Source organism: Saccopteryx bilineata, chromosome 10 (assembly GCF_036850765.1).
Source record: "Saccopteryx bilineata isolate mSacBil1 chromosome 10, mSacBil1_pri_phased_curated, whole genome shotgun sequence".
Taxonomy (NCBI): domain Eukaryota; kingdom Metazoa; phylum Chordata; class Mammalia; order Chiroptera; family Emballonuridae; genus Saccopteryx; species Saccopteryx bilineata.
This window is the reverse complement of record NC_089499.1, coordinates 34,884,867-34,911,571: the sequence shown is the minus strand read 5'-3', so window position 1 is coordinate 34,911,571 and position 26,705 is coordinate 34,884,867. Positions and strand designations below refer to the sequence as shown.

Sequence of the window (26,705 nt, the reverse complement as noted above, 5' to 3'; positions counted from 1 at the left end):
AGACCTGCTTTTTTTCTGTGTGTGTGTGACAGAGATGGAGAGAGAGAGAGAGAGAGAGAGAGAGAGAGAGAGAGAGAGATAGGACAGACAGGAAGAAAGAGACATGAGAAGCATCAATTCTTTGTTGTGGCTCCTTAGTCTCCTCAGTTGTTCATTGATTACTTTCTCATATGTGCCTTGACTAGGGGGCTACAGCAGAGCGAGTGACCCTCTGCTCAAGCCAATGACCTTGGGCTCAAGCCAGTGACCTTGGTCTTCAAGCCAATGACCTTGGGCTCAAGCCAGTGACCTTGGGCTTCAAGCCAGTGACCTTGGGCTTCAAGCCAGCAATGTGTGGACTCAAGCCAGCAACCATAGGGTCATGCCTATGATCCCACACTCAAGCCAGCAAACCCGTGCAGGCCAGATTGGCTTTGACAGAATTCTCTCGCGTGTTCTTTCTCCAACCAGAGGAAAGGCAACTTTCCACTTTATCCTCCTGAGAAGAATGAAGTAGGCACAATTTTTACATGGCTCATCTCTGAAAACTCAGAACTAATTAAGTTTATTTGCATATAATAAGTATTTACTTAACAAGCTTTCAGACAGTTTGTTCTTTCAGCCTTTAACAAGTCAAAAATTATGTCAGGTTTCTCCTCTTCGATGGAAAAGAAATTTTCTGCAAATGGGATCTATTGCTAACAATAGAATACAATTTCCACATGGTTTCCATATTGAAATCTGAACTCGTTCCACGATAAGGAAGGGGAGATCCCTTTGGTACAAGAGCTCAGAGAAACTGAGAAATCTCAGATGCATCTATCACTGAAAACATAGAATTTTTAAATTTAAGTTTATCCTTAAAGTTAACATCATTAGTAAGAATTCTTTAAAGCAACAAGAAGGAAAAAAAAATAAAGTAAAGCTGCACATTCTCACCAGAGGTGGAAGTTAACCTTAAAATAAAATCAAGCACAGTGTTTAAGATTATAGATGCTTTAATTAATAGGCTAGCAGAAACCTATCAAAATTTGTTGCTTATTATACATGAAGAACTTTCCCTTGTGGTTCAAGAAGAAAATAACTGAAACAAACCAATTATTGTAGGAATAAAAAGATTTTGAAATCAATTTAATGGAATATAATAAAGTTCCTAATTCAAAAGACTTTCTTTTACTCTGTTCACAAAATGACTCAGAATTCAAAGGGATAAAAAGTGAATGGATATAGTAAGTGAATGACTTGAAAACCAAAATGCATCATTCGCTCAGGGCAGCAGATGAACAGTCATTTGGACAAGCCCACTGCCCACTCACCAGATGTCTGACTTTGTGTCGTAGCCTTGGTGTTTCAGAGCCTCCGGACTCATATAATGGGGTGTTCCAGTTAAAGTGGTCGCTAGATCACAGGAGCCCATTAGGAGCCGAGAAACTCCAAAATCCCCTTGAAATAACAATCAGTTTTTATAAATATTTGAAAACCATGAAAAAGAGCCCTGGAAATTAACAACTGAATATCTAATTTGGTAATTATAATATACAAAAACTCATACCACTTTAAAGGGAAGAAAATAACCATGATATATTTTAAATTAAAAAATGCCAGTGAATAGCTTTAAAAACATAGCCTTATATCAGAAAGACTTTAAGCCAGTAAAGTAAATTATGTAAATAAAAATTTTTAATTTTTGGAATTGTGAGAAACCAGCAACTTGAAATAAGAATCTAATTCAAGTCTGAATAACAACGAACAGAATGATTTTGAAAGGTCTGAGTATAATGATTTGCAATTTCATCCATAGGGGGAGAGTTTATTCTTTGTTGACAGTAAGGAAAAGATGAGATTTTTAAGAAACATGACTATAAAAAATTGAATCCATCAGCTGCTCTATACGTACTTGCTTAACTTGTCACATGCTTTCATACTTTCCTCCCTAAGAGTATTTTGCATGAATATAAAATAATCCAGTAACAGTTATGAGTGGAGGTACAGTTCTGAAGGAGAACTAAAAGTTAACAAAGCCATTATACCAACATTTTAATTCTCTGTGATAAAATAAGCAGGGAAACCTATAGTAACAATCAAACTAGTAAGATTTAAAGTGTAACCACTTGCAAATTGTCTCATATGAAGTAGGAACTCAAAAAATACTAGTTGAATCTACAAAGTATGTACCAAATGTCTTATACCTCAATTTATATCAGACAATTGGAAACAAAAGAATTGGGTTTTATTGGCCCCAATCGAACAAGAACAAAAATTTGAGAACTTTAAATAAATCAATAATTACTCTGATACTCCTAGGTATTTTATATTTCAATTTGATATGCTGATAGTATTCAAATAGGGTACTCTCCCATATTTCCCAAATACATACTTTTTAAAATCTTACCAATTTTAAGTAGATTATTTTTCAGAAATATATTCTTTGATTTCAAGTCTCGATGAAGTATCCTCCTAGAAAAAGGCAAAAAAGGATATAAAATTTCATGCAAAATGTAAGACTTTAAAATCCTAATATACATAATATACATGGGTTTATGTGAAGCAATTCACATATAAATATACATTCCTAAAGATATATCTTTAAATGTTTAAAATCTACAAAGCCACATTTTCTTGTTTCCTGAAAATAATATATTTTAAAGAAAACAGTTTTAAAGTCAGGAGAATGTAAAATCAGGAAAAAAATTAAATGGTTTCAACTATTTCAATAGACCAGATGTTCTGTGTTTTTGTAGCATGGCCTACATATATCCAGTAACTATACACTCAGTTTTAGACCAATTATCATATACAGTCGTCCCTCGCCATATTGCAGTTCACTTTTCGTGGTCTCATTGTATAGCAGATTTTTAATTTGTATATATCTAATTTCGTATCATGGATTTTTTGTTATGTTGCGAGATTTGTGGTATATAGGTATTTTAACATATTTATTATTTTAATTATTTTTGTGGTAAAATAAGCATTTTATAGCCTAAAATTAAAAACAATATAAAAATATTAATTAAAACCTATTAAAATGAAATAAAGCCTTAAAATATATATAAATAATAAAATAAATATAAGGTTGCTACTTTGCAAATTTTCACCTATCATGGGGGTTAGGTTCCTAGGGACCTAACTGTACAGGGGGGTCCTTAGGTTACGACACAGTTCTGTTCCTACTATAGTGACCTAACCTGAATTTTGGTGTAAGTCGAAACACACCTTAGCCTAAGTCACTTTAGAACACAGTTGTAAAATCATAATCTAGAACATAAAAACACAACTAAGCCATAGAAAAAGGAAAAGAACATAAACATACTGTATTGTACACTGTAGTGTAGTGATAAAAAAATGACAAAAAATGAGTGTTAAAAAAAGTACAAAGTTAACAGCATAAGCTGAAACACTCATATCTCAATTTTTAAAAGTTTTTATGGCCCTGGCTGTTTGGCTCAGAGGTAGTACATCAACCTGGCATGTGGATGTTCCAGGTTCGATTCCTGGTCAGGGCACACAGGAGAAGTGACCATCTGCTTCTGCACTCCTCCCCCTCTCACTTCTCACTCTCTTCCCCTCCTGCAGCCATGGCTCAATTGGAGCAAGTTGTCCCCGGGCACTGAGGATGGCTCTATGGCCTCTGCTTCAGAAGCTAAGAAGAGCTCTCTTGCTGAGTAATGGACCAATGCTGCAGATGGGCAGAGCATTGCCCTCTACTAGGCTTGCCCGGTGGATACTGGTTGGGACATATGCGGGAGTCTGTTTCTCTGCCTTCTTTCCTCTCACTGAATAAAAAGAAAGTTTTTATGGAAGTGAGCATCATAAACTCAAAAAGTCGTATGTTGAGACTGTCATAATCTGAGGACCATCTGTAATAGCTTTATAGTCTATTATATATAATTTATTACATATTATAAATGTTACATATATCAATATAATCTATTATGTATATCACAATCCAAATGTTCAGGTTTTTTGTATTTGTGGAAATAATAATGTTGATGATGAAATTTAATAACAGATAATATTGATTAAGTATTACTATATATAAGCCAGCAATGCAAATTATGTCAGTTACATTTTTAGTTCTGGAATTTTGGAAAACAGAACAACTTGAAAATCTTTGCCTAAAAAATAACTAAAAATGTTAAAGCATACAAATATCTTCACATGTACACAGCTGAGCCCACAGAAAATGAGGCAAGTCATTTTCTCAGAATTATACAAAAAGAAATTTGAAATTCTTAATGCATTGGAGTTGCTGATTTCTCAGCTGCCCTCGGGGTCATGCCAGTCTCAGTAACTGGCTTTAATGGCTTCACAGAAACAAGAGCCTCTTGTTACATTGAGCCATGTAATGTGGAGAACTAGAACTAATACATATGCATAAAGTCAGAATCCTATTTGTGGCCTATAACTTAAATCAGGGGTCCCCAAACTACAGCCCGCGGGCCACATGCGGCCCCCTGAGGCCATTTATCCAGCCCCCACCACAATTCCAGAAGGGGCACCTCTTTCATTGGTGGTCAATGAGAGGAGCACATTGACCATCTCATTAGCCAAAAGCAGGCCCACAGTTCCCATTGAAATACTGGTCAGTTTCTTGATTTAAATTTACTTGTTCTTTATTTTAAATACTGTATTTGTTCCTGTTTTGTTTTTTTACTTTAAAATAAGATATGTGCAGTGTGCCTAGGGATTTGTTCATAGTTTTTTTTATAGTCCGGCCCTCCAATGGTCTGAGGGACAGTGAACTGGCCCCCTGTGTAAAAAGTTTGGGGACTTTGCCTTAAATAAAAAGAAATATTCACTCATAATTAAACAAAATGACAAGAAAGCTCATCTGACAAAATGATCACAGGGATATAAAGTGTAACATAGAAAATATAATCAATAATATTATAATAATTATGTATGGTGTCAGGTGGGTACTAGAAATGTCAGGAACACTTTGTAAAGTATATGACTACCTAACCACTATGCTTACACCTGAAACTAATACAAAATAATACTGAATGTAAACAGTAATTGAAAAAAGAAAGTTTTAAAGAAAGCTTATTGGTATAGGTCTGAACTCTGAGTGAATAAAAAAATATCTTTTATAGTTTGTAACCATATGTCTCTGCTCATTTATATTTGCAATTCAAAGATGCAATAGCTATATGGCCTCGTAAATTTTAAAGCCAAGAAATTAATGTGAAAATTGCCCCTCAACTGCTAATACACTCTTGGGGCACTTGGCAGAAGCCAATGCAAACTAAAAGTCAGCAGATAACATACAGTGAAATTAAACCCCTGAGAAATTCAGGTAATTTAATATGATTCAAACTATAAAATAAGTATGTTTTAAATTATTAAAATCATGAATAAAAGAATAGAAGACATAAAATAAAAATAGGGTACTATTGTTCTGGCCGGTTGGCTCAGTGGTAGAGTGTTGGCCCAGCGTGTGCAAGTCCCAGGTTTGATTCCTGGCCAGGGCACATAGGAGAGGCGCCCATCTGCTTCTCCACCCTTCCCCCTCTATTTCTCTCTATCTCTCTCTTCCCCCTCCTGCAGCCAAGCCTCCATTGGAGCAAAGTTGGCCCAGGCACTGAAGATGGCTCCATGGCCTCCACCTCAGGTGCTAGAATGACTCTGGTTGCAACAGAGCAACAGCCCAGATGGGCAGAGCATCACCCCCTGGTGGGCATGCCTGGTGGATCCTGGTCAGGTGCATGTGGGAGTCTGTTTGCCTCCCTGCTTCTCACTTCAGGAAAATACAAAAAAAAAAAAAAGGATACTATCCTCTCCACCAATAATAATAATAATAATAATAATAATGCTGATTTGAGAGACAACCAAATCAAATTTCTAGGAGGAAAATTTAATTATTAAAATTAAAAAAATTGCCTGACCAGGCAGTGGCTCAGTGGATGTAGCATTAGACTGAGATGTGGAAGACCCAGGTCTGAAACCCTGAGGTCGCCAGCTTGAGTGCAGGCTCATCCGGTTTGAGCATGGGGTCACTGGCTTGTGCATGGAATCATAGACATGACCCCATGGTTACTGGCTTGAGCCCAAGGTCAGTAGCCTGAGCAAGGGGTCACTCGTTCTGCTGTACCCCCCCCCCACCCTGGTCAAGACACATATAAAAAAGCAATCAATGAACAACTAAGTAACCACAATGAAGAGTTGATGCTTCTCATCTCTCTCCCTTCCTGTCTATCTGTCCCTATCTGTCTTACTCTCTGACTTTGTCTCTATCAAAAAAATAAATAAATAAATAATTCAAGAATAAAACTTCAGCTTCCAATTATGTAGTAAGTTTATATCATACTAAATCTCCTACCTTCCACAGTTGTATAGAAAACACCAAAAAAGTTTAAACAATGTAAAATCTAGATAAAATTAAAAAAAACAAAAAACTTTGGCCCTGGCCAGTTGGCTCAGTGATAGAGCATCGGCCCAGTATGTGGATGTCCTGGGTTTGATTCCCAGTTAGGGCACACAGAAGAAGCCACCATCTGCTTCTCCACCCCCCCCCCCATCTTTCTCTTCCCCTCCCACAGCTATGGCTCAGTTGGTTCAAGCAATTTGGCCCCAGGAGCTGAGGATGGCTCCATGGTCTCACCTCAGGTGCTAATATAGCTTGGTTGCTAAGCAACAGAGTAGGCCCCAGATGGGCAGAGCATCATCTCATAGGGGGTTTGCTAGGTGGATCCTGGTTGAGGCACATGTGGGAATCTGTCTCTCTGCCTCCCTGCTTTTCACTTAAGAAAAAAAAAACTTTGATGATATTAGAGATCAGCTACAGCAAATTAAGGGAGTCAGCACATGAGGAGACAGATATTGCTGAGAAAAAAAATGCATTGAAGGGAAATGCATTGTGTTTTACTCTCAGGTCATTTTGCAGAAGCAGAATGCTGTGGCCAAGAGTTTGCAGCAGTTTCACTGAGCTTGGAAGACAAACTTATAGTTCAGTGCTACAAAGGCAGCTAGAACTTAAAGGACAAATTTTTCAGAAAAAGGGGACAAAAGAGAAGTGAGCCTGACATTCTGCATAGATTTTACCTCTGAAGTACTTGCTAAATCTTAAAACCGTCCAGGGGCAAGACATTAAGGAGAAAGTAGATGCTAAAAGGTTAGAAAACTAAGTGGAGCTTTCAGTCCAGTCACAAAGATGAGGAAGGGTCTTGGAAAATAACTAAAGCCTTCAGCTGGAAACCCTGAAGGACTAGTTCTTAGAAATAAAGGCAAACTGAAAACAGCCCTCACAAAGTGTGAAACCAGCTTTAAACTATCTCAGTTCCTGACTAGATTGAGGTGATCTGTCCCCACTGTAACCACTAGCCAGAAAAAAATTAGATCCTCTCCAGAGGAAGATAACATCTAATATCTCTACACCATTTCACATATATTGTCTGGCATTCACTCAAAACTACCAGGCATGCCAAGGGACAAGACCAGAAGACCTAAAGCTAAAAGAAAAGAAAAAAACATACATAGAAACAAATCCATAGGTGATCCACCTATTGGAATTATTAAATGAAGACTTCAAAGTAACTATGATTAATATGTTCAAGAAAATGACACAATAGAGAATTTCATCATAGAACTAGATTCTAAATATATTTTTAAAAAGAATTGAATGAAAATTTTAGAATCAAAACAAATATAATTACTAAAATTGAGAATTCAGTAGATATATTTGAAAGCAGATTAGACACTGTCAAAGAGAGGATTTAGAAAATGGAATAATGGTTTGTGAAAATATTCAGACTAAGAAACACACACAAAGGGTGGGAATCATAGAAAAGAGTATAAAATACCATTGAAATGTGGTTTAAAAGTTCTAACATATGTGTAAACAGATCTCTAGAAGGGGTTTGTAGAAGTGGGAAAAAATGTGAATGCCCAACATACATCTAATAGACACTCTGAAATAAGAGATGAGATTAGATATGTGGCAGAATCCAAAGAGAAAATGATGGAAATTTTCAGAATTTAAAAAGACATAAATTCACAAGTTCAGATCCAAAATAAATCTCCAACAGAATAAAAAAAAAAATAGAAATCCACAACTGGACAAAACTTTCTAATGCTAAAGAACAATAACAATGAAGAGAAGATATTGAGAACTAGGTGAAAGAAAAGAGAATAATTAAAAGATTAATTGGATGAAAAGTCACTTATCAACATTAGTAACAATTCAGAAGTCAGGGAGATAATATTTTCAAAGTGTTAGACAAAATATTTGTTAGACAAATTTTATGCTTATAAGTAATAGGTAATATATTAGCTAAATAGAAAATACTTAGCTAAAACAATAGCTAAATTATTATGAAAGAAAAAGTAAATATATAAAGATATTTTCAAGCAAACAAAAAACAAATAATGTTTTCCATTCATATGACTTAAGGATTTATTTTGGAAAGAATGGAAATGGCCACAGAAGGAAGGCCTAGGGTACAACAAGGAATGATGAACCAAGAGATTGGTAAATGTAAGGAAAACTAAGCAAGAGTCAGCTTAAAAAACAATGCAATGATAATCACTAATTTGCGGAGTATTAAGAGAAAGTAGAGCTATAATTCTGAGTAACAATAATATAAAAGGAAGAAAAAATATAATTGGCGTTAAAGTCTCTGTAATGTTCAAGAAAAGGGTAGAGCCTGACCAGGTGGTGGTGCAGTGGATCAAGCATCAGACTGGGATGCAGAGGGCCCAGGTTCAAGACCCCAAGGTCACCACATTGAGTGCAGGCTCATCTGGCTTGAGAAAAAAAAAAAGCTCACCAGCTTGGATCCAAAGTCGCTGGCTCGAGCAAGGGGTTACTCAGTCTACTGTAGCCCCCTGGTCAAGGCACATATGAGAAAACAATCAATGAACAACTAAGGTGTCACAACAAAGAATTGATGCTTCCCATCTCTCTCCCTTCCTGTCTGTCTGTCCCTATCTGTCCCTCTCTCTGTCACATACACAATAAAGGGTACATATATTAAGTAATTAACTTCAAACTTTATTCAACTATGCATTTAATAATTGAAGGGTGAACACTGAAACAATATGAATAAAATGCATAGTGTTTAAACTAGTAGAATAAAAGGGGAATAACAAAACCTGGCCAATTCTAAAAATATAGAGAAAGGAGAAAAAGAAGTATAACAAAATAAAATAGCAGAAATACATTTCATATATTATTAAATATAACATACTAACATCATCAGTTAAAATACAGAGAAACAGGATTGACCTATTTTTTAAAAACTTGTAAAAAACACACTTAAAAATAAAGACATGAACGTGAAAATAAGAGAGTAGAAAAGATATTCTAAGCAAAAGAAAGTTGGCAAAAAGCAATATTAGATAAATTAAATATAACGAGTATCACTACATAATAAATCAATAATTTATTGGGAAGATTTAAAAAATCCATACTTTTATGCAACTTATGACACAAACTTGAGCATATAGTGAAAACTTAATAAAAATTTAAGGAGAAATTAACATCCATAATTATAGTGGGAAATTTAACATAGCTCCTGTAATTAATGGATCAGTAGACAAAAAATTAATGAGGATATAGGTTTTAACAACACAGTCATAGATTTGAAAAACAATGAGTTCAAGCTAATTTACCTAAATTGTCTATTGCATCAAAAAATTTCAAATGTATTTCTTTCAGGAACATATGAAATATTTTCAAAAATCGTCAATGAACTAATCCATAAAGCAAATCTCAACAGATTACAAAGAATCAGCAGCATATAGTCCAGACAGCTTCTGGCCTTAGTGAAGTTAAATTAGAAACCAATAAGATGCTTAGAACACTGCCAGGCACTGGCAGTGACTGATCAAGACAGACAAATTCTCATTGTTCATTAAGCTTTGTACTGGTAATGTAAACAGGCAGGAAACAACTAAATGAGCAGATATATAATATGATGTCAGCTGCCTGACCAGGCGGTGGCACAGTGCATAGAGCATCAGATTGGGATGTGGAAGGACCCAGGTTCGAGACCCTGAGGTCGCCGGTATGAGTGCGGGCTCATCTGGTTTGAGCAAAAGCTCATCATCTTGGACCCAAGGTCACTGGCTTGAGCAAGGGGTTACTCAGTCTGCTGAAGGCCCGCGGTCAAGGCACATATGAGAGGGCAATCAGTGAACAACTAAGGTGTCGCAACACGCAAGGAAAAACTAATTAATGATTGATGCTTCTCATCTCTCTGTTTCTGTCTGTCCCTGTCTATCCCTCTCTCTGACTCTCTCTCTTTAAAAAAAAAAAAAAAATTATGTCAGCTAATAATTAAAACCATCAAAGCAAGAAGGTAGAGTAAGGGGCTAGTGACTAATCAGGGTAGGGAATGCTAGTTTAGATGGTTGGTCAGGAAAGTCCTCAGAGAAAGTGGCCTTAGAGCAGAAATGTGAATGAGCCAGGGTTGTGAGGGTTGTTACTGTGATGGCTCATGTTGCTACTGTTACTGTTACCAGCAAAGTATCAGAAAAGCAAATCTGTGTGAGGCTCTCAAGCAGAGAGGAATGATAAACAGAGCAGCTGAATTACACAGATTACCTCAAGAGAAACAAGACAGAACTATGGGAGTGGTTTCAACTGCACTGTGCTTCCCCTTCTGTTCCACACCCCACTCCCTGCTCAAGACCCCCGCTGTTGGCTGAATCTAGGACAGCCTAACATTTGGAGTCCTCCATTTCCAGCCTCCTCTTCCACCTATTCATACATCTTTAAGAAATGGCCTGACAAAGGAATTTTTCCAGTTGGTTAATTTATTCATATAACAATCTGATGAAGGAATAAACATTTAGCTACATACGCTGCTCACAAAATTAGGAGATATTTTATCGCGTCATATTCATTTTGAAATATCCTCTAATTGTGCTCACAAAAATTAGGGGATACTTTATTGCATCATATTCATTTTGAAATATCCCCTAGTTTTTGTGAGCAGCATATTTGGAATACCCTTTAAAGGGAAAAAGCTCAGGAATTCATTTATAAGCCAAAAAAATACCTGGGCCAAGAAATTGTTATATATCTCTGCTGTAGCCAACATAGTACCTGTTTCATCATAAATACAGCTCATGTTTCTTCCTTTGTCTCACTGCTCATATTAAAGTGCCTTCCTCTATCCTCCCTGCCTCTTAGAATCTTATCTGTCCTTCAAGATGTATGGATACAAACCTCATGCACCTCCTTCGCGTCCCCTATTTCTTTCCTTCCAAAGACCCTGCCCACCCCCGGTACTGTAGATCAGCCAGTCTTGCCTGGAATGCCCGGCCCTCTGGTTCCTGCCACATGTGAACTGGGCTAAAACACCACACCACATGACGTGGAATCTAGCAGCATTCCAAATGGCAATGCAAGGAACCAGATGAAAGTGGAAGGGAGTTAACTCCCTCGTGGTGAACCAATGAGAGACTAGAGGAGAGAGAAGATAAGCAGATTTCCCCTTCTCTCTCTCTTCTAGGCACGCTGCCCAAGCGCCTGTAAACCAGGCAAATCCCTGCCAAGCAACCTGCTATCGTCTCTCCCTAGCTCTTTGTAAATTGATGGCCAGTACAATAGCACACCATTTCACTCTGCTTCACATCCTTGCCTCACTTCCATTTGTCCTCACTCTTACCACCTGGGTCTACACCTCCAGAGGAAGGTATCGACATATTAACCTTTGCCCCAGGCTCTGTTTCCTAGAAGTCCAAGCTTAGAAAAGGATCCCCGCTATGACTTTCTCCTAATTCCAAACCACCATTCCTACCCCCACCAGCAAGTCAGACAGGCTCTCCCACTTCTGTTCTTCTTCTGATACTATATTCATCTATAGTTGACCAATCATTCTTGCTAAACTACTGTATAAGCTCTATCAGGTCCCTGTCTTATTTCCCTGTCCCAGCCCCTGTAATACTGTAACATGTATCCCAGAATTGTTACAACCAGGTTGGAGAAATGAAAGTACAGAAATAACTATAATAGATGGCGGAAGGGAACCCAGTCATTATCATATCATTAAAATTTATAATTATAAATGGTTACAAAGACAGACATTCACCTGGTCATATGGAAATTTCTTTCCCAATAAATGATTATTACTCTTAAGTACGTGCTCACAAAATTGTACTATTATTAGTTAACATCAGAAATACCAGTTGTAAAAATATTTTACCATACCAATGATCATACAGGTGTCATAGTGTTACCTTAACACAGCAGTCAAACCCCAGCAATCCAGAGGAAAGCTGCAAATGTGACTGAGGAGCAGGGCCAAAGAACAGCCCATCACAGAGTCCACCCGCTTTACTTCATAGGAGACAAGTGGACACACTACTAAAGGAAATGGAATCTGAACTGTACATAAAATGAAGAAGTAGGGATCGTGGCAGGAGCTTCCTCTAATTCAAGTAACCTTTACCACATTTAAGGCTTCAGAGAATTAGGAATAAGCATGCTTTCAAGAGTGGAGAGGAAATGGAAGAATAAAACTGGGCAACACAAGCCTGGGCCACTTCATCTCAGGACATATAACCCCAGGGTCTATAATCAGAAGCACTAGGATACTATTTTTTTAAGAGCAATCTGGAGACAAGGAAATTCACACCTAGAAAGGCTGAATTATTTGCCCAGCATCATACAGTCTACAAGCAGGCCGTGGTGGGACTCAGCCGGTTCACACCAGTTTGGCAGAACTAATACCTAATTTTTTGTTGAGTTCAGCAAACCGGTTGTTAAAATGGCACTTGTAATCAGGGGTGCTGGGACAGCTGCCCAAGGTGGAAATCACAAATTTACATTCCTTACTCTTTTTTAACATTCATCTGCACAACAGCGTATTCTAAGTGCATATAGTAATGTTCATTCTGTTCATAGGTGAAAAAAAATTGCAAGTGAGGACACCAATCAAGAAGCAATATAGAAATATCTTCAATAACAGGTTTTTTTATTTTTTTCAGGTATTATTTAATATTTTTCCACTAATGTTTTAAGACTTTCTTATAACAATCTAGTTTTGTGTGCCTCTTTTATTGTTCTTATTTATGTATTAAATGCATGAAATAATAAACTACTTTTTGATATATTGGTTTTTTTATACTTAAAATGGTCATTAGAACAGAGAACCAGTTGTTAAATTATTTGAATCCCACCACTGCGAGCAGGACTGTTTGACTGTACAAACTAATAGTACCATTTAGGTCTGTTTTACTCGTGGTAGATGTTCAATAAATGTGTGCTAATGACCAAAATGAACTAACATGCAAAACGGAAACAGACTCATACACTGAGAGCAGGCTGACAACCTTGAACAGGTTGGGGTTTGGGTGAGGGAGGTAGATGAATAGAATAAAAAAACAAGACAAAAAAAAAAACCCCTCATGGACATGGACAGTAGTGTAGAGATTGCTGGGGTGGGGAGGGTGGGGGAGGAGCCTATAGGGGAAATAAATGGTGATGGATGAAGACTTGACTGGGGAGAGTTGAACACACAATATGGTGTACAGAGATGTGTTGCAGAATTGAGCACCCGAAACCTATATAATTATATGTTTACCAACGTCACCACAATAAAATTCAGTTATAAAAATATTACAAATTTTTAAAAATGTATGCTGATTTTTAAAACACTATCCTTGGCACAAAGATGAATACCATCATCCTTGAGGCTCATTTATTAGTTAAAAAATAGAAACTTTGTATTTAATCAATATTCTCTCTTGCCTTCTTACAGTCTCACAGCATCTACAGTTGGGCTGGGCATGAGCATGTTGTTGACTACTTAATTGTGGAAAACAATCATATTTAATAACGGAGGGTTAAACAAAATTTGGCACCCTCTATGCCCATTCTTGGGGTTCCCTGATAGGGCAGGAACTGTGAAGTGCCTACCGGAGGACCATTCTCCTGCCCTGCTCCCTTGCCTTCAGCATCCCATGAGCCTGGGAACGCTGGGCCTCCTCAGTCTGGTTCATGAGGGCAGTGGGGGCAGTAGGGAGTGAATGTGGAGGAGAGTATAGGAAGTAAACTGAAACTTAAAAAAGGTATTTTTCTTTTGGGGTGACTGGTTTAGGTATGTGATACAACAAAACTCTGGCCAATCTTCAGAAAAGGTAAAATTGTAAATTTGAAAATATGAAATGAACGCATCAAGGATTTTATTTAACCCGTTAATTAACAAGATATGTTAAAACTGAGTCAAAGACTGTTCGACAAGCTAGGATATTTATCAGTGGATATGATTGCTGGGTTAGATGCAAAACTGGTTAATGCCCAACAAGGCCACAAACCACATCCCCAGAGGTATCTGTTCCAGGGACAAGAAATTATTTGCATCTCTTCTGGACAAAAATATTCAAGTTAGCCTCTGCCTCTACAGAGTTATAAAACAGCATAGAGGACAAAAAGTTAGGCCTGGCATTGCACCAACAGAAGACTCGGTAATCTCTTTTGCCTTCTCTAAATTCTGGAAAATTTTTTAACACCGATGAGACATAGGCAAGTCTGCAGGAAGCTTATAGGAAATGTTCGCCTACTCTTATAAAAGACAAAAAGAGAGGGTGACATATGCCCTTTTTAGCTTGCCTACCTTTGGCTATTGTCGTATGGGATGACACGAGGTAGTGCTGTGTCCATCTTGGTAACCATGGGGGAACAGTCTGACAACAAAGCCAGCCATGCCAAGAATGGGAATAAGGAGATAGAAAGAACTTGAGCCCCGGAGGGTAGCACTGAGCCTGCAGAGTTAACCACCCTCCTTGGACACTTCTTTTCAGGTGGGATAATGAATTTTCTTTATTGTTTAAGCTGCTTCTATTACTTGCAGTTAAAAGCTTATGTTCCTTTTTCTCCACAGCCTCTCCAACATTTGCTATTACCCGTCTTGTTGATAATAGCTAATCTAACAGGGGTGAGGTGGTATCTCATTGTAGTTTTGATTTGCATTTCTCTAATAACTAATGAAGATGAGCATCTTTTCATATATCTGTTGGCCATTTGTATTTCTTCCTGGGAGAAGTGTCTGTTCATGTCCTCGTCCCATTTTTTTATTGGATTGTTTGTTTGTTTGTTGTTGAGTTTTATGAGTTCTTTGTAAATTTTGGATATTAGGCCCTTATCTGAGCTATTGTTTGAAAATATCAGTTCCCATTTAGTTGGCTGTCTGTTTATTTTGATATCAGTTTCTCTTGCTGAGCAAAAACTTCTTAGTCTGATGTAGTCCCATTCATTTATCTTTGCCTTCACTTCTCTTGCCATTGGAGTCAAGTTCATAAAATGTTCTTTAAAACCCAGGTCCATGAGTTTAGTACCTATGTCTTCTTCTATGTACTTTATTGTTTCAGATCTTATATTTAGGTCTTTGATCCATTTTGAATTAATTTTAGTACACGGGGACAGGCTGTAGTCGAGTTTCATTCTTTTGCATGTGGCTTTCCAGTTTTCCCAACACCATTTGTTGAAGAGGCTTTCTTTTCTTCATTTTGTGTTGTTGGCCCCCTTATCAAAGATTATTTGACCATATATATGTGGTTTTATTTCTGGGCTTTCTATTCTGTTCCATTGGTCTGAGTGTCTATTTTTCTGCCAATACCATACAGTTTTGATTATTGTGGCCCTATAATATAGTTTAAAGTCAGGACATGTTTTCTTTGTACCTAATAATATGTACCCTGAATTATTAATGTCATCCCATTAACATTAATAAAAATTTATAAAAAAAAAAGCTTATGTTGATTCACTTGATCCCTGCAGCTGTTAAGTCTAGATCTAAAAAGTAGGTATTGAGTCTCTTCCAGCTACAAGTACCCAGGGAGTCAGACAGTCTAGGGTTTAGATTTTGGAATAGTGATCTAGGGAGCCTACCAGGAAACCAGGTACTAAATGCTTGGAATAAGTAATACATTCAAGAGAAACTTACCTGAAGGTTCCTACACTAGACAATAGAAGATAATAATTCATTAACAGCCCTCACATACAAATATATGAGTACATTATTCAGTACTGAGTATTTTATGAAAAAGGCAAATAATATGTTAGAAAGCAGTTATGAGAACTATTTGGCTGGCACCGTGGTGATGGTGTAATAAATTCTATGCAAAAAAACCCAGCTATCAAATTATTTGGTGAATTTTTAAAATTATAATCCATTGACTTTGTGGTTACAGTAAGCAAAAATAATTCCAGCACGAAAGTCTTATCATATACTTGGTTAATATCCTCTCCTTTCAAGTATATAAAAATCAAAAACAAAAAATGACAAGGTAACTAGTAATATAGATAATTTATAGACAATCTTTCTTCTAAAAAGCTCAAAGTAGCTCTCCATCTGTTAGCTCATTTGTCCCACACCATGTCTACAGAAGTGGCAGGTCCCTCTCATTTTTCAGTTTCATGGTACCAAGGAGAATTAAGTGATCTGGTTGAGATTAGATGGCTGTTGTGTTCACACACACAAAGAGCTCCTGCTTCTGTCTCCTCAATCAGGATACTTTCTACTTCCTCCAGCCCCTAGAACCATGGGAAGGAAAAGTCTGTGGAGACAGACAGCAGGTGTTTCTCAGGGCCCCAGCCACAGGGAGGACTGTGAAGAAGTGTGGACTGTTACATCCCAGCGAGAGAGGCCACAGCAGACACAAAGTGAATTTTATAAGTTTTATTGCAACCCACGCAAGGGAGCACTGCAGCCCCCCCAAACCTGTGCAGGAACTGCAGGCAACCCACGCCTCCGAAGAGACTGGAGCACTGCAGCCCCCCAAACCTGCGCAGGGACTGCAGGCAACCCACGCCTCCGAAGAGACTGGAGCACTGCAGCCACGAGCTTCTAAAATGGCTCCTTTTTATAGGGTGGCTATCTAGGATGAGCAAGCATCATACAGAAGCTGATGTGGCTGTTAGTCATTGGCTAGGGAGGTCGTGCGCAGTTATGGGGGGGGGGTATTGCTCAGTGGAGAATTTCAAACATAAACTTCTGATAAGGGTCTCTGACTCAATGCAGGAAGTTGCTGAACTCTTTGTTCTCGGCGTCACAGGGACCTTGCACACTCTTGGCAGCCCCAGCATATCAGTACTCCCTGAATCTAACATGGACAACGTCACCTTCATCACTCCTCAAGCCCTCACTGGTTTCTGACACATCAGCTTCTTTTCCTACAAGTCTATCCTTCAACTGGCAGGGTCTCGGGGTGGATCTCAAACTCTCCGTGCCAGAGATGCTGGCACAAGCAATGACTCCTTGGGGTCGCACGGTCCAGGCAGCTGCCACTGCAGGCCTCTGCCATGTGGCCTCCGTCCTAAGTGCTGAGGCCCTTGGCTGGCTTCCTCATTGCTACTGTGGGCCCTTATGAGCACCAGGAGCCCTCTGTGTGGTAAATCAGGGGTGAAGTTGGGTCTGAAAAAAGTGACCTCAGTACATCTTCAAGGGGTGACAACCAGGCAAAAGCAAAAATCGCCACTAACACCACAGACACCACAACTTCTGTTCGCTTTTCTATCTTCAAACCTAAGGTAGCACATCTTCTGACATATTTCCTGACCTGGATTCATTCACAAGTAGGTCTTTTCCCTGGGAGCCTCACTACATTAAAAATAAATACTTCATGCCACCTTTCAGGGAATATTTAGCCATTCTAACACAACGCGGCTGGGAAATGTGTGGGATGTTAGGTGATGAGGCAGTCATCTCAGGGAAAACGTCCCTTTCCTGCTTTCTCCTCCGCCATGAGAGCCTCCAAATCAATAAAAGTCACCAGAAAAAGGGCTTTCTGCACAGAGGCTGTTCTGTCCATCTTTTAAAAACCTAGGCTAACTGAACTCCTCCTGCAACAAAAACGAATTCGGGGGGGGGGGGTTGTTTTGTTTTATGGTTTCTGTGTTACCACTGGGGGAAAAAAACGATGAACAAGACATTGTCTCTGTCCCCAAGGAGTTCCCTTATGCCCAATTGTGCTGTGCTATCCAGAAAAGATGGTGTTTCAGATTAGACAATTAATTAGAACAAAGAGAAGAAAGGCTACAGGATTGCACTTTCATAGAGGACAGGCTTCTAGCTTGTCCGAGGTTCCACAGTCCCTCAAGTACTGGGCCAACCTGTGGAAGGTTGGGGGAGTTGGTAACGAGCCTCAGAGCATAAAACACTTTAAAAAAACTTAGATCTGTCCGTGCACCAAAGGTCGAAGCCCAAGGGGAGGAAGGCGTGTCAGTGCTATATGCTCAAGATAGCTTTTATTTATGCGTGAATAGCTTTAGAATATTAGAAATGAATAAATAAACCAAATTAAAATGAGTACAAGAATTCTCCAAAGGAATCAGACAAAAAAATCTTCATTTCTTCTGGAACCTCATTCTTCTTAGTTTTTCTAGGATCTTCTTTATCTCCCCTGCTATTGCACTGCATTAGTCAGGGGTCTCCAGAGAAACAGAACCAATAAGAGATAAATAGATGTAGAGATAGAGATAGAGATGAGACAGAGATACAGAGATACAGAAATAGATATAAAGACAGAGATGAGATGAGATAGACATCTAAAGATATAGAGATAGAGATTTATCTTGAGAAATCGGCTCACACAATTATGGAGGCTGAGTAGTTCTGCAAGTTGGAGGCCCAGGAAAGTGGGTGGTGTAATTCAGTCTGAGTCTAAAGGCCTGACAATAAGGGGAGATTCGGGTCTAAGGGCAGAAGATGAGATGTCCCAGCTCCAATAGTGAGGCAGAAAAGAAAAGGACCATATAGGTTTCAAGTGTACACTTCTCTGATGCCCGATCTGTATATTGCATTGTGTGCCCACCACCTGAAGTCAAGTCATTTCCCATCACCGTGTATTTGGTCACCTTTACCCCTCACTATTCTGCCACCCAACTGTTGTCGCTGTCTGTGCGTTTCGGGTTTATGTCCCACATATGAGTGAAATCATATGGTCCTTAGCTTTTTCTGATTAACTTATTTTTGTCACCCCAATAAATTTAATTTTAAAAAAGAATCAAGTTCCTCCTCCTGTTGCCTTTTGTATTGGTACGCTTACACAATCGATTACTATGCGGCCATAAGAAAGGAGGAAATCTTACCTGGAGAGGATTATGCTAAGTAAAATAAGCCAGTCAAAGAAAGACAAGTAACATATGATTTTGCTCACATGTGGAATCTAATGAGTAAAGTGAACTAACAAGCAAAACAGAGAGATTCACAGATAGAGAGCAGGCTGACAGCTATAGGGGAGGCTGGGTAAGGGGGTGAAGGGATTGAACAAAAAGGGAAAGAAGAGAAAAAACTCATGGATAGGGACAACAATGATTGCCTGGGGGAGGGTTGGAGCGATGGAAAGGGCACTGGGGGGATAGATGGTGGTGGAAGGAGACTGGACTCGGGTGGTGAACACACAACAGTGTACAGATGATGTGTTGTGGAACTGTGCACCTGAAATCTATATAACTTTGTTAACCAGTGTCACCCTAATCAATTCAATAAAAGGGGAGAAAAAGATAGTTTATTTCCTTCAGGAAACAATTTTAGATCTATAGAAATTAAATATTGAAAATTAACAGAAGCAAAAAGTAGATTACATATTTAGGATCAGGAATAACATAGCATTTCTCTACTTAAAACTATTCTGGAAATTGGATCAAGATGGAGATACCTGCCTCCCCTTACCATCCCAGATTCCCAGAATTATGAGAAATTTTTCAAGAGACAATTCAGAAAACATTAGTTATATATGGGCAAGAAAAGGCTCTGAAGAAATGCAAAAAGAGGCCCTGGCCGGTTGGCTCAGTGGTGGAGTGTCGGCCTGGCGTGCAGAAGTCCCGGGTTTGATTCCCGGCCAGGGCACACAGGAAAAGCGCCCATCTGCTTCTCCACCCCTCCCCCTCTCCTTCCTCTCTGTCCCTCTCTTTCCCTCCCACAGCCGAGGCTCCACTGGAGCAAAAAGATGGCCCGGGCGCTGGGGATGGCTCCTTGGCCTCTGCCCCAGGCGCTAAAGTGGCTCTGGTCACGGCAGAACGACGCCCCGGAGGGGCAGAGCATCGCCCCCTGGTGGGCATGCCGGGTGGATCCAGTCAGGTGCATGCAGGAGTCTGTCTGACTGTCTCTCTCCGTTTCTAGCTTCAGAAAAATACAAAAAAAAAAAAAAAAGAAATGCAAAAAGAGAAACCCCAAACCTAAACCATACAGTGATACCTCGGTTTTTGTGGATAACCAGTCTGAAAAAAATCAGCAAAATCCGAAACTGATGAAAACCGAGGCAATTATTTCCATATGAATCCATGTAAATCCAATTAATTCATTCTAGACACTCCAAAATGCATACCAAAAACACATTTTATAGAGAATAAATATAGTGTTTAATACTAAAAACAATAAGATTAATATAAAATGAATATAAAAGACTAATGTAAAGAATAAATGAACATTTAACATGGCATTTACCTTTCCAAAGACTCTTCTTGGTGTATGGGACACGGTGAGGAGGAGAGAGAGAGGTGCGGATACTGTATACACAGTAATCACTTACATATAATTGTAGTATTAGCACTTGCAATCAATAAAAAAAAGCACAAAAACACTGAAAAGCATGGAATTGTTTGGCTAGACTCACGGATGATGCTCACACAACAAGAAACAATACCGCATTGAGCCGGAGAATGCATGGGTCCCCATTTGTTTTCGCAAAATTAGCAGCGAGGTCACGTGAGCATGCTGACAAAATCCAAGGCAACCACGAAAACCGAGACAAAATTTTCACGGAAGTAATCAACAAAAACTGACGACAACCGAAGTCAATGAAAACCAAGGTATTACTGTATATGGAAGACTGCTGCTCTGCCTCCCTCTACTCATAGCAGGGACAAGCTACATGATGTTCCCTATATGGCTTTTCCCACTTCTCCCTCTCCCTCATTCTCCCCACTTACTCGCTTCTGCTTCCTGAGATCGCCTTCTAGATGAACTTCTTGTACCCCAGTGTTTGTTTCAAGGTCTGATATTGGGGGAACTCAAATAGACAAATCCTGGGGTTTTCCCAAGAGCCAGGCCTTTACTTCTAATCTCTCTCTCTCCCTCCCTTTCCCTCTTTGTTTAAAATCTGTCTTTCCAACTTCCCACTCACCCTTGGGTGATGAACCTTGGGTCTGTCCTCGATCCTCTCCTGTTCACTTTCAAGTCCAGTCATTTCCACTTACCAAGTTCACTCTCGTCTTTCCGTGTCCTGCCACACTGTTTCAGGCCTTACAACCTCATGTGTGGATATTACTGTATTTCCCCATGTGTAAGACACATCTTAATTTTGGGGCCCAAAATTTGAAAAAAAAATGTATTACATAAAGTTACTGAACTCAAGTTTTATTCATTATAAAATTCATACAACTCCTCATCACTGTCAAAACTCCCATCCGTTAGCTTGTCCTCATCCATGTCTGATGGACAAATCACTGTCTTCATATACTGCCTCACCCTTTGTTCCATCTATGGCATCTGAAATACCACACTCCTTCAATGACTTGGCAACCACTGTATAAGATACACCCAGTTTTTAGACCCCAAATTTTTTTTAAAAATATGTGTCTTATCCATGTGGAAATATGGTATTAAAGGTTTCAGACTGACAACCCATGTTCCTCTCTCTCCCCTCTATAATTTACCATCTAATCTTCATGGAACTCCACTCAAAAAGTTCCAGTGTCATCAATTCTGTATTACAAAATACGTAAAGCCCTCTACAGTTTGGTTTCAGCCTACCTTTCCTCACGACTTCATTCATGTACCCCAAGAATCTTCCCCAACTGAATCACTTATCACTCACTCTAAAAGTGCCATGTTTTCTCAGCTCTGTGCCTTTGCTCCCTCTGTTCCCAAACCTGGAAACCTCTGACCCATCTTATATTATATTCAAAACCTACCTCGGGTCAAATAGCACTTCTAAGAAGTTATTGGTTCTCCCAAATAGAAACATTATCCCTCTTCTGAGTTCCTACAGCACTTAAATTGTACTTTCCTCAGTACTTGTATCACTTACTATTTTTTTTTTTTTTTTTTTTTTTAGCAAGAGAGATAGAGAAACAGACAGAGACAGAAAGGGGAAGAGATGAGAAATATCAACTCATAGTTGCAGCACCATACTTGTTCATCGATGCTTTCTCATATGTGCCTTCACAGGGGGGCTCCAGACAAGCCAGTAACCTTAGGCTCAAGCCAGTGACCCACTGGTGAGCCATGCTCAAGCTGGATGAGCCCGTGCTCAAGACAATGACCTTGGGGTTCTGAAACTGGGTCCTCTAAGTCCCAGTCCAATGCTCTACTACTGTGCCACCACCTGGTTGGGCTCATAGCACTTGTTATAAATTAGAGTGTAATTTACATTAAAGTGCATAAACCTTAAACTTGATGAATTTATCACTCTTGTAATCTACCCAGATCAAGATGTAGAACATTTCTAGCATTCCAGAAGGTTTCTTTGTGCCCCTTCCAGTGAAAGTGCCCTTCCAGTCTATTCTGACTCACCACAGATTAGTTTTGCCTGTTTTTGAACTGCATGTACATGGAGTATTATAGTATACACTATTTTACATTTGGCTGCTTTCATTCAGCGTCATGTCTCAGATTTATACAGGTCACACATATCAACTGTGTATTCTGTTTTTAATCGTACAGTTGTACAACTATACCACAACCTATTTAACCATTTACTGTAAATGGACATTTCTCAGTGTTTTGGCTTTTACAAATAAGCCTTCTATGAACATTTTTGTACATGTCTTTTGTTGGACACAGGTACTAATTGTGAGGTCGGTTGGCAATGGGGGAGGTCACGTGAGGAACCAGATCCGGAAACTTTGGCTGGAACTGCCCACACCCATGCTAGAACTACCCATACCCATGCCTGCCAAAAAAAAAAGAGTCTGGAGCCCTTTGAAAAAGAACGACTGTCTGTCAGCCAATGAAATTTCACCACCTCATATCAAGTTGCCATCACCCTACCGACCCTATAAATTACCCTTCACCCCAGAGGAAGAATCCACACAACTTCTCTGGCCCCATTTCATGGACCAGAGAACCTTGTCCAGTATGCACGGTACTAAATAAAGCTTTTGCTATTCCACACTTCGTGGCTACGTCCTTCTTTCTTCCTCAGCGGGGAAAATACCTTACACTCATTTTTCATCGGAGGAGCAGAATTAGTGGGTTACAGGGTATTTGAATGTTTAGCTTTGGAAGTACTATTAAATGTTTTCCTAAAGTGGTTATACCAGTTTACCTCCTGACAGCAATGTAAGAGAGTTCCAGTAGCTCCACACCCTTGCCAACACCTGTTGGCACATTTGTTCAAAAAGAATGTTACCACATGCTCTGCCCACTCTTAAGTTGAAAGCTAACACAGACATCTCAAAATATCTACTTTCACTTGTCTACATATGTTCATCTTTTCAAATGTGTTCATGCCATTGTATGGGTCTGTAAAATATTTTAATAGCTAAAATTTCTTATTTAAAAGTTTTCAAATAGATTTTAGAGGTAGACATTGTAAATAAAAATTATAGATGATTGAACTCATATATAAACTTTGACCTTTTTTATCAGATATTTCATATCAAAACTGACTTTTAGTCTGAGTACAAAACAATGTCTTTTGCCTCAATTACTTTCCGTGGTCGGCAAACTCATTAGACAACAGAGCCAAATATCAACAGTACAACAATTGAAATATCTTTTGAGAGCCAAATTTTTTAAACTTAAACTATATAGGTAGGTACATTCCTTATCGAGGTAGCGCCCGCACGTGGTATTTTATGGAAGAGCCACACTCAAGAGGCCAAAGAGCTGCATGTGGCTTGCAAGCTGCGGTTTGCCGACCACTGACTTAGTTCAACTTGAGAATTAAACTTCTGACACTAACATGTTCCAAGGTGACCATGAAATTCATTTGTAGCAAGACCTAGAGTATTGATAGCTCAAACCTATAAGAAATAACTAATTCATAGCATGCTAAAGGTATCTGAGAATCACTTGTAATTCACAGGATATGATCAGATATAGGGAATGTGTTTAATACAATTTTCTGTTTTGTATTCAAGGCCAACTTGATTTCTAGGACAAGAAACAAAGCTATTCAGGTAATCTTCTAGATATAATCATTCAGTAGTTTTCTCATGAAAAAGCATTGTCATTTACCTTTTGGTCTTGCTTTCTTTCGATTCAACCCCCCCAAAATTTAATTTTCAAGTAAAGACATGACTGTTTAAAAAAGAACCTTCTCCCCCTCAGGAACAAACGAACGTACCTTTCATGCATGTAGTCAACGCCCAGCAACAGCTGGATAAACCATTCTATTATTTGACCTTCTGAAAAGGTTTTTCCAGCCTCTTTATATTCCTTAATTTTACAGTCCAGATCTCGGCCCTGAAACAAAACAGCATATTTTATCATATTCTTTCAGTTAGAATTTTAAAATCAAACTCAAATACAGTTAATACATAGCAGTCCCTGTTATAAGAAAGTGAGAGCATAGTCAGCTGTATGATTCTTGACCAAACTCTAGGCAGGCTCCCCTGAGCTCTCTTGTCAACTAGCCCCCAATTTTACCCTATAAAGACTTGAATAAATACTAACATATTTCTAATAGCTTAAGGCCACATATCTAGGGTGACCCTAGTCCACCGTACAGTGTCTGCCAGAGAAAACTCAAGGTTGCCAAAAGAATTAACTATCAGAGGTCCCCAAACTTTTTACACAGGGGGCCAGTTCACTGTCCCTCAGACCGTTGGAGGGCCGCCACATACAGTGCTCCTCTCACTGACCACCAATGAAAGAGGTGCCCCTTCCGGGAGTGTGGCGGGGGGCTGGATAAATGGCCTCAGGGGGCCACATGCGGCCTGCAGGCCATAGTTTGGGGACGCCTGATTGTTTCAGCCCAGGTGTCAAGATAGGGCCCCTTTCTCTTCGTCTCTGTGAGAGAGTAGGAGCCTAGCTTCAATAAGTGCCAGTTAGTAAACCCAGATACACACAGACCGACCCCTTCCTGCTTTTGGTAATCATCTATTTCCCTGACTCTGCTCAGGCCCTCACTGTCGTCCCCCCACTCCCACCAATCTCCCTTTAAATCGTCCAGTCAGCTCTGCACATATCAGAATGGAGCTCAGCTTTCTCCCACTGTCAGCAGTTACTAAGTAAACTGTTTTCAGCGCTTTAAGTAACGCGTGGCTGTATTTATCTTTGACATTGCTCAGAGACAAAACTGTTCCAAAGGGTTTTTATTTTTATTACATTACCTAAAAATTACCCCAAAATTCATTTTTATTACATTATATACTTATACATACCCATGTATAACTAGGAATAACTTTCCTTCTGCTTAAGGCTTCATGTAACTATAGAACTCTAACATGTATACCAATTAAAAATATAAAGCCAATAAAATTCAAATTAATGACATTAATAGGGAGTAATGCTGTTTTAGGGTGCATACAGGCTAGCAGCTGGAGTAGATGCTCTTCATTTTGGCGTGCTGAAACTAACGTGTATCCCGGGTGACTTACCTCTCCTTTTCTCTGTTTAACTATAGTGAAACTCTCACAATATAGCAACTGTTGATGTAGGTGGGGTCCAGACACATCATTCAGGCAGTCTCTGCTCTACCACTCCCAGGTGCTAGGTAAAAGAATAATGCTTGGTGCCAAAAACGAGTCCTGGTCACAAATAAAAAACATCTAACATTTCCTGGCAGGGTATGACACCAGGCACTTCCTGATTATGCTTCTTACTGCATTTCATCCATCATAGAAATGAAGACACAAAATGTCAAACTGTCTTAGAAAACCCCCTCTACTTGATCCCTTTTACTTTAAAACACTGATACATTAGAAACGATTCAAGAACTGTTCCTCTGAAGACAAGGATGGGCTAAATGTGATTGTGTTTAGTCTCTGGGAGATGTCAACAACCCAGGCGCATGGAGACAGGCGAGGAATGTGCCATGTCTGTAAGGAGCGGGGCGTAAGAGCCGAACATTGAGCTACTCACAGATGATTCCTGATGGAGCCGTCATCGCTAGATACAAAGGAAAAGCATTTCTAGGCAATTAAACCATCAAAGGGAAATTACTTCCAATCAAACAACACGAAGTCAACAGAGTAAGTGAGCTGTAATGCATGTTTTATCTCCTTTCAGTGTAATGTGCCAACATTCGCCTGGCATATCCTCTCCTGCTCAGGGCCCGGCAAGCAAAGCGGCACATCAAACCTTCGACTTGCACCCTTGCTACAAATCAACTGCCTGCCGAATTTTCTGGGCAAGGAGATCAAAGCTTGTTGGAATTTACAACCAAAGTGAACCGAATATTTGACTCCTTATCAAAAAGACCATCGTTTTCTTCTCATTCTCCAAACCCATCCTTATATCTCCTCTCTTTTTAATCCTTGAGTTTATCAAAGTTAGATCACACAAGCTGTGCTGTCATGTTTCTGTTGGTTGCATAAAACACTTCTGACAACAGATTATTATAACATCCTCTGAAGTAGTCACAAAAGCCCTTCAGATGAAAGGCAAGCCATATATATATATATATTTCCAATCCCAAATTCCCTTTTTTTATTCAAGAAGATTCAAGCAAAGCTTTCACAAAAAATAAAAAAATTTAAAAAAGAAAATATAAAAAACACAATATATCCTTTCAATATCCCATTTAGATTCTCTGAATGTAATAAAACATCTCCCATAGCTGAAAAATAATTATCTACATTTTTTTGCCTCCTTTAAAAATATTATAGT

At 39.0% G+C, this 26,705-nt stretch overlaps 1 protein-coding gene across 4 annotated transcripts in view; it reads right to left on the bottom strand.

Moving 5' to 3' along the window:
* NEK11 (NIMA related kinase 11) overlaps window positions 1–26,705 on the bottom strand; it is a 275,610-nt gene that overhangs the window by 176,472 nt on the left and 72,433 nt on the right. For all 4 annotated transcript variants that reach the window (XM_066245120.1, XM_066245119.1, XM_066245121.1 and 1 more), the window contains exons 4-6: window positions 24,220–24,338; window positions 2,372–2,436; window positions 1,296–1,422 (exon numbers count right to left, since the gene is read on the bottom strand). In XM_066245120.1, the coding sequence (XP_066101217.1) occupies window positions 1,296–1,422; window positions 2,372–2,436; window positions 24,220–24,338 (311 nt within the window). The remainder of the gene's footprint in view (window positions 1–1,295; window positions 1,423–2,371; window positions 2,437–24,219; window positions 24,339–26,705) is intronic.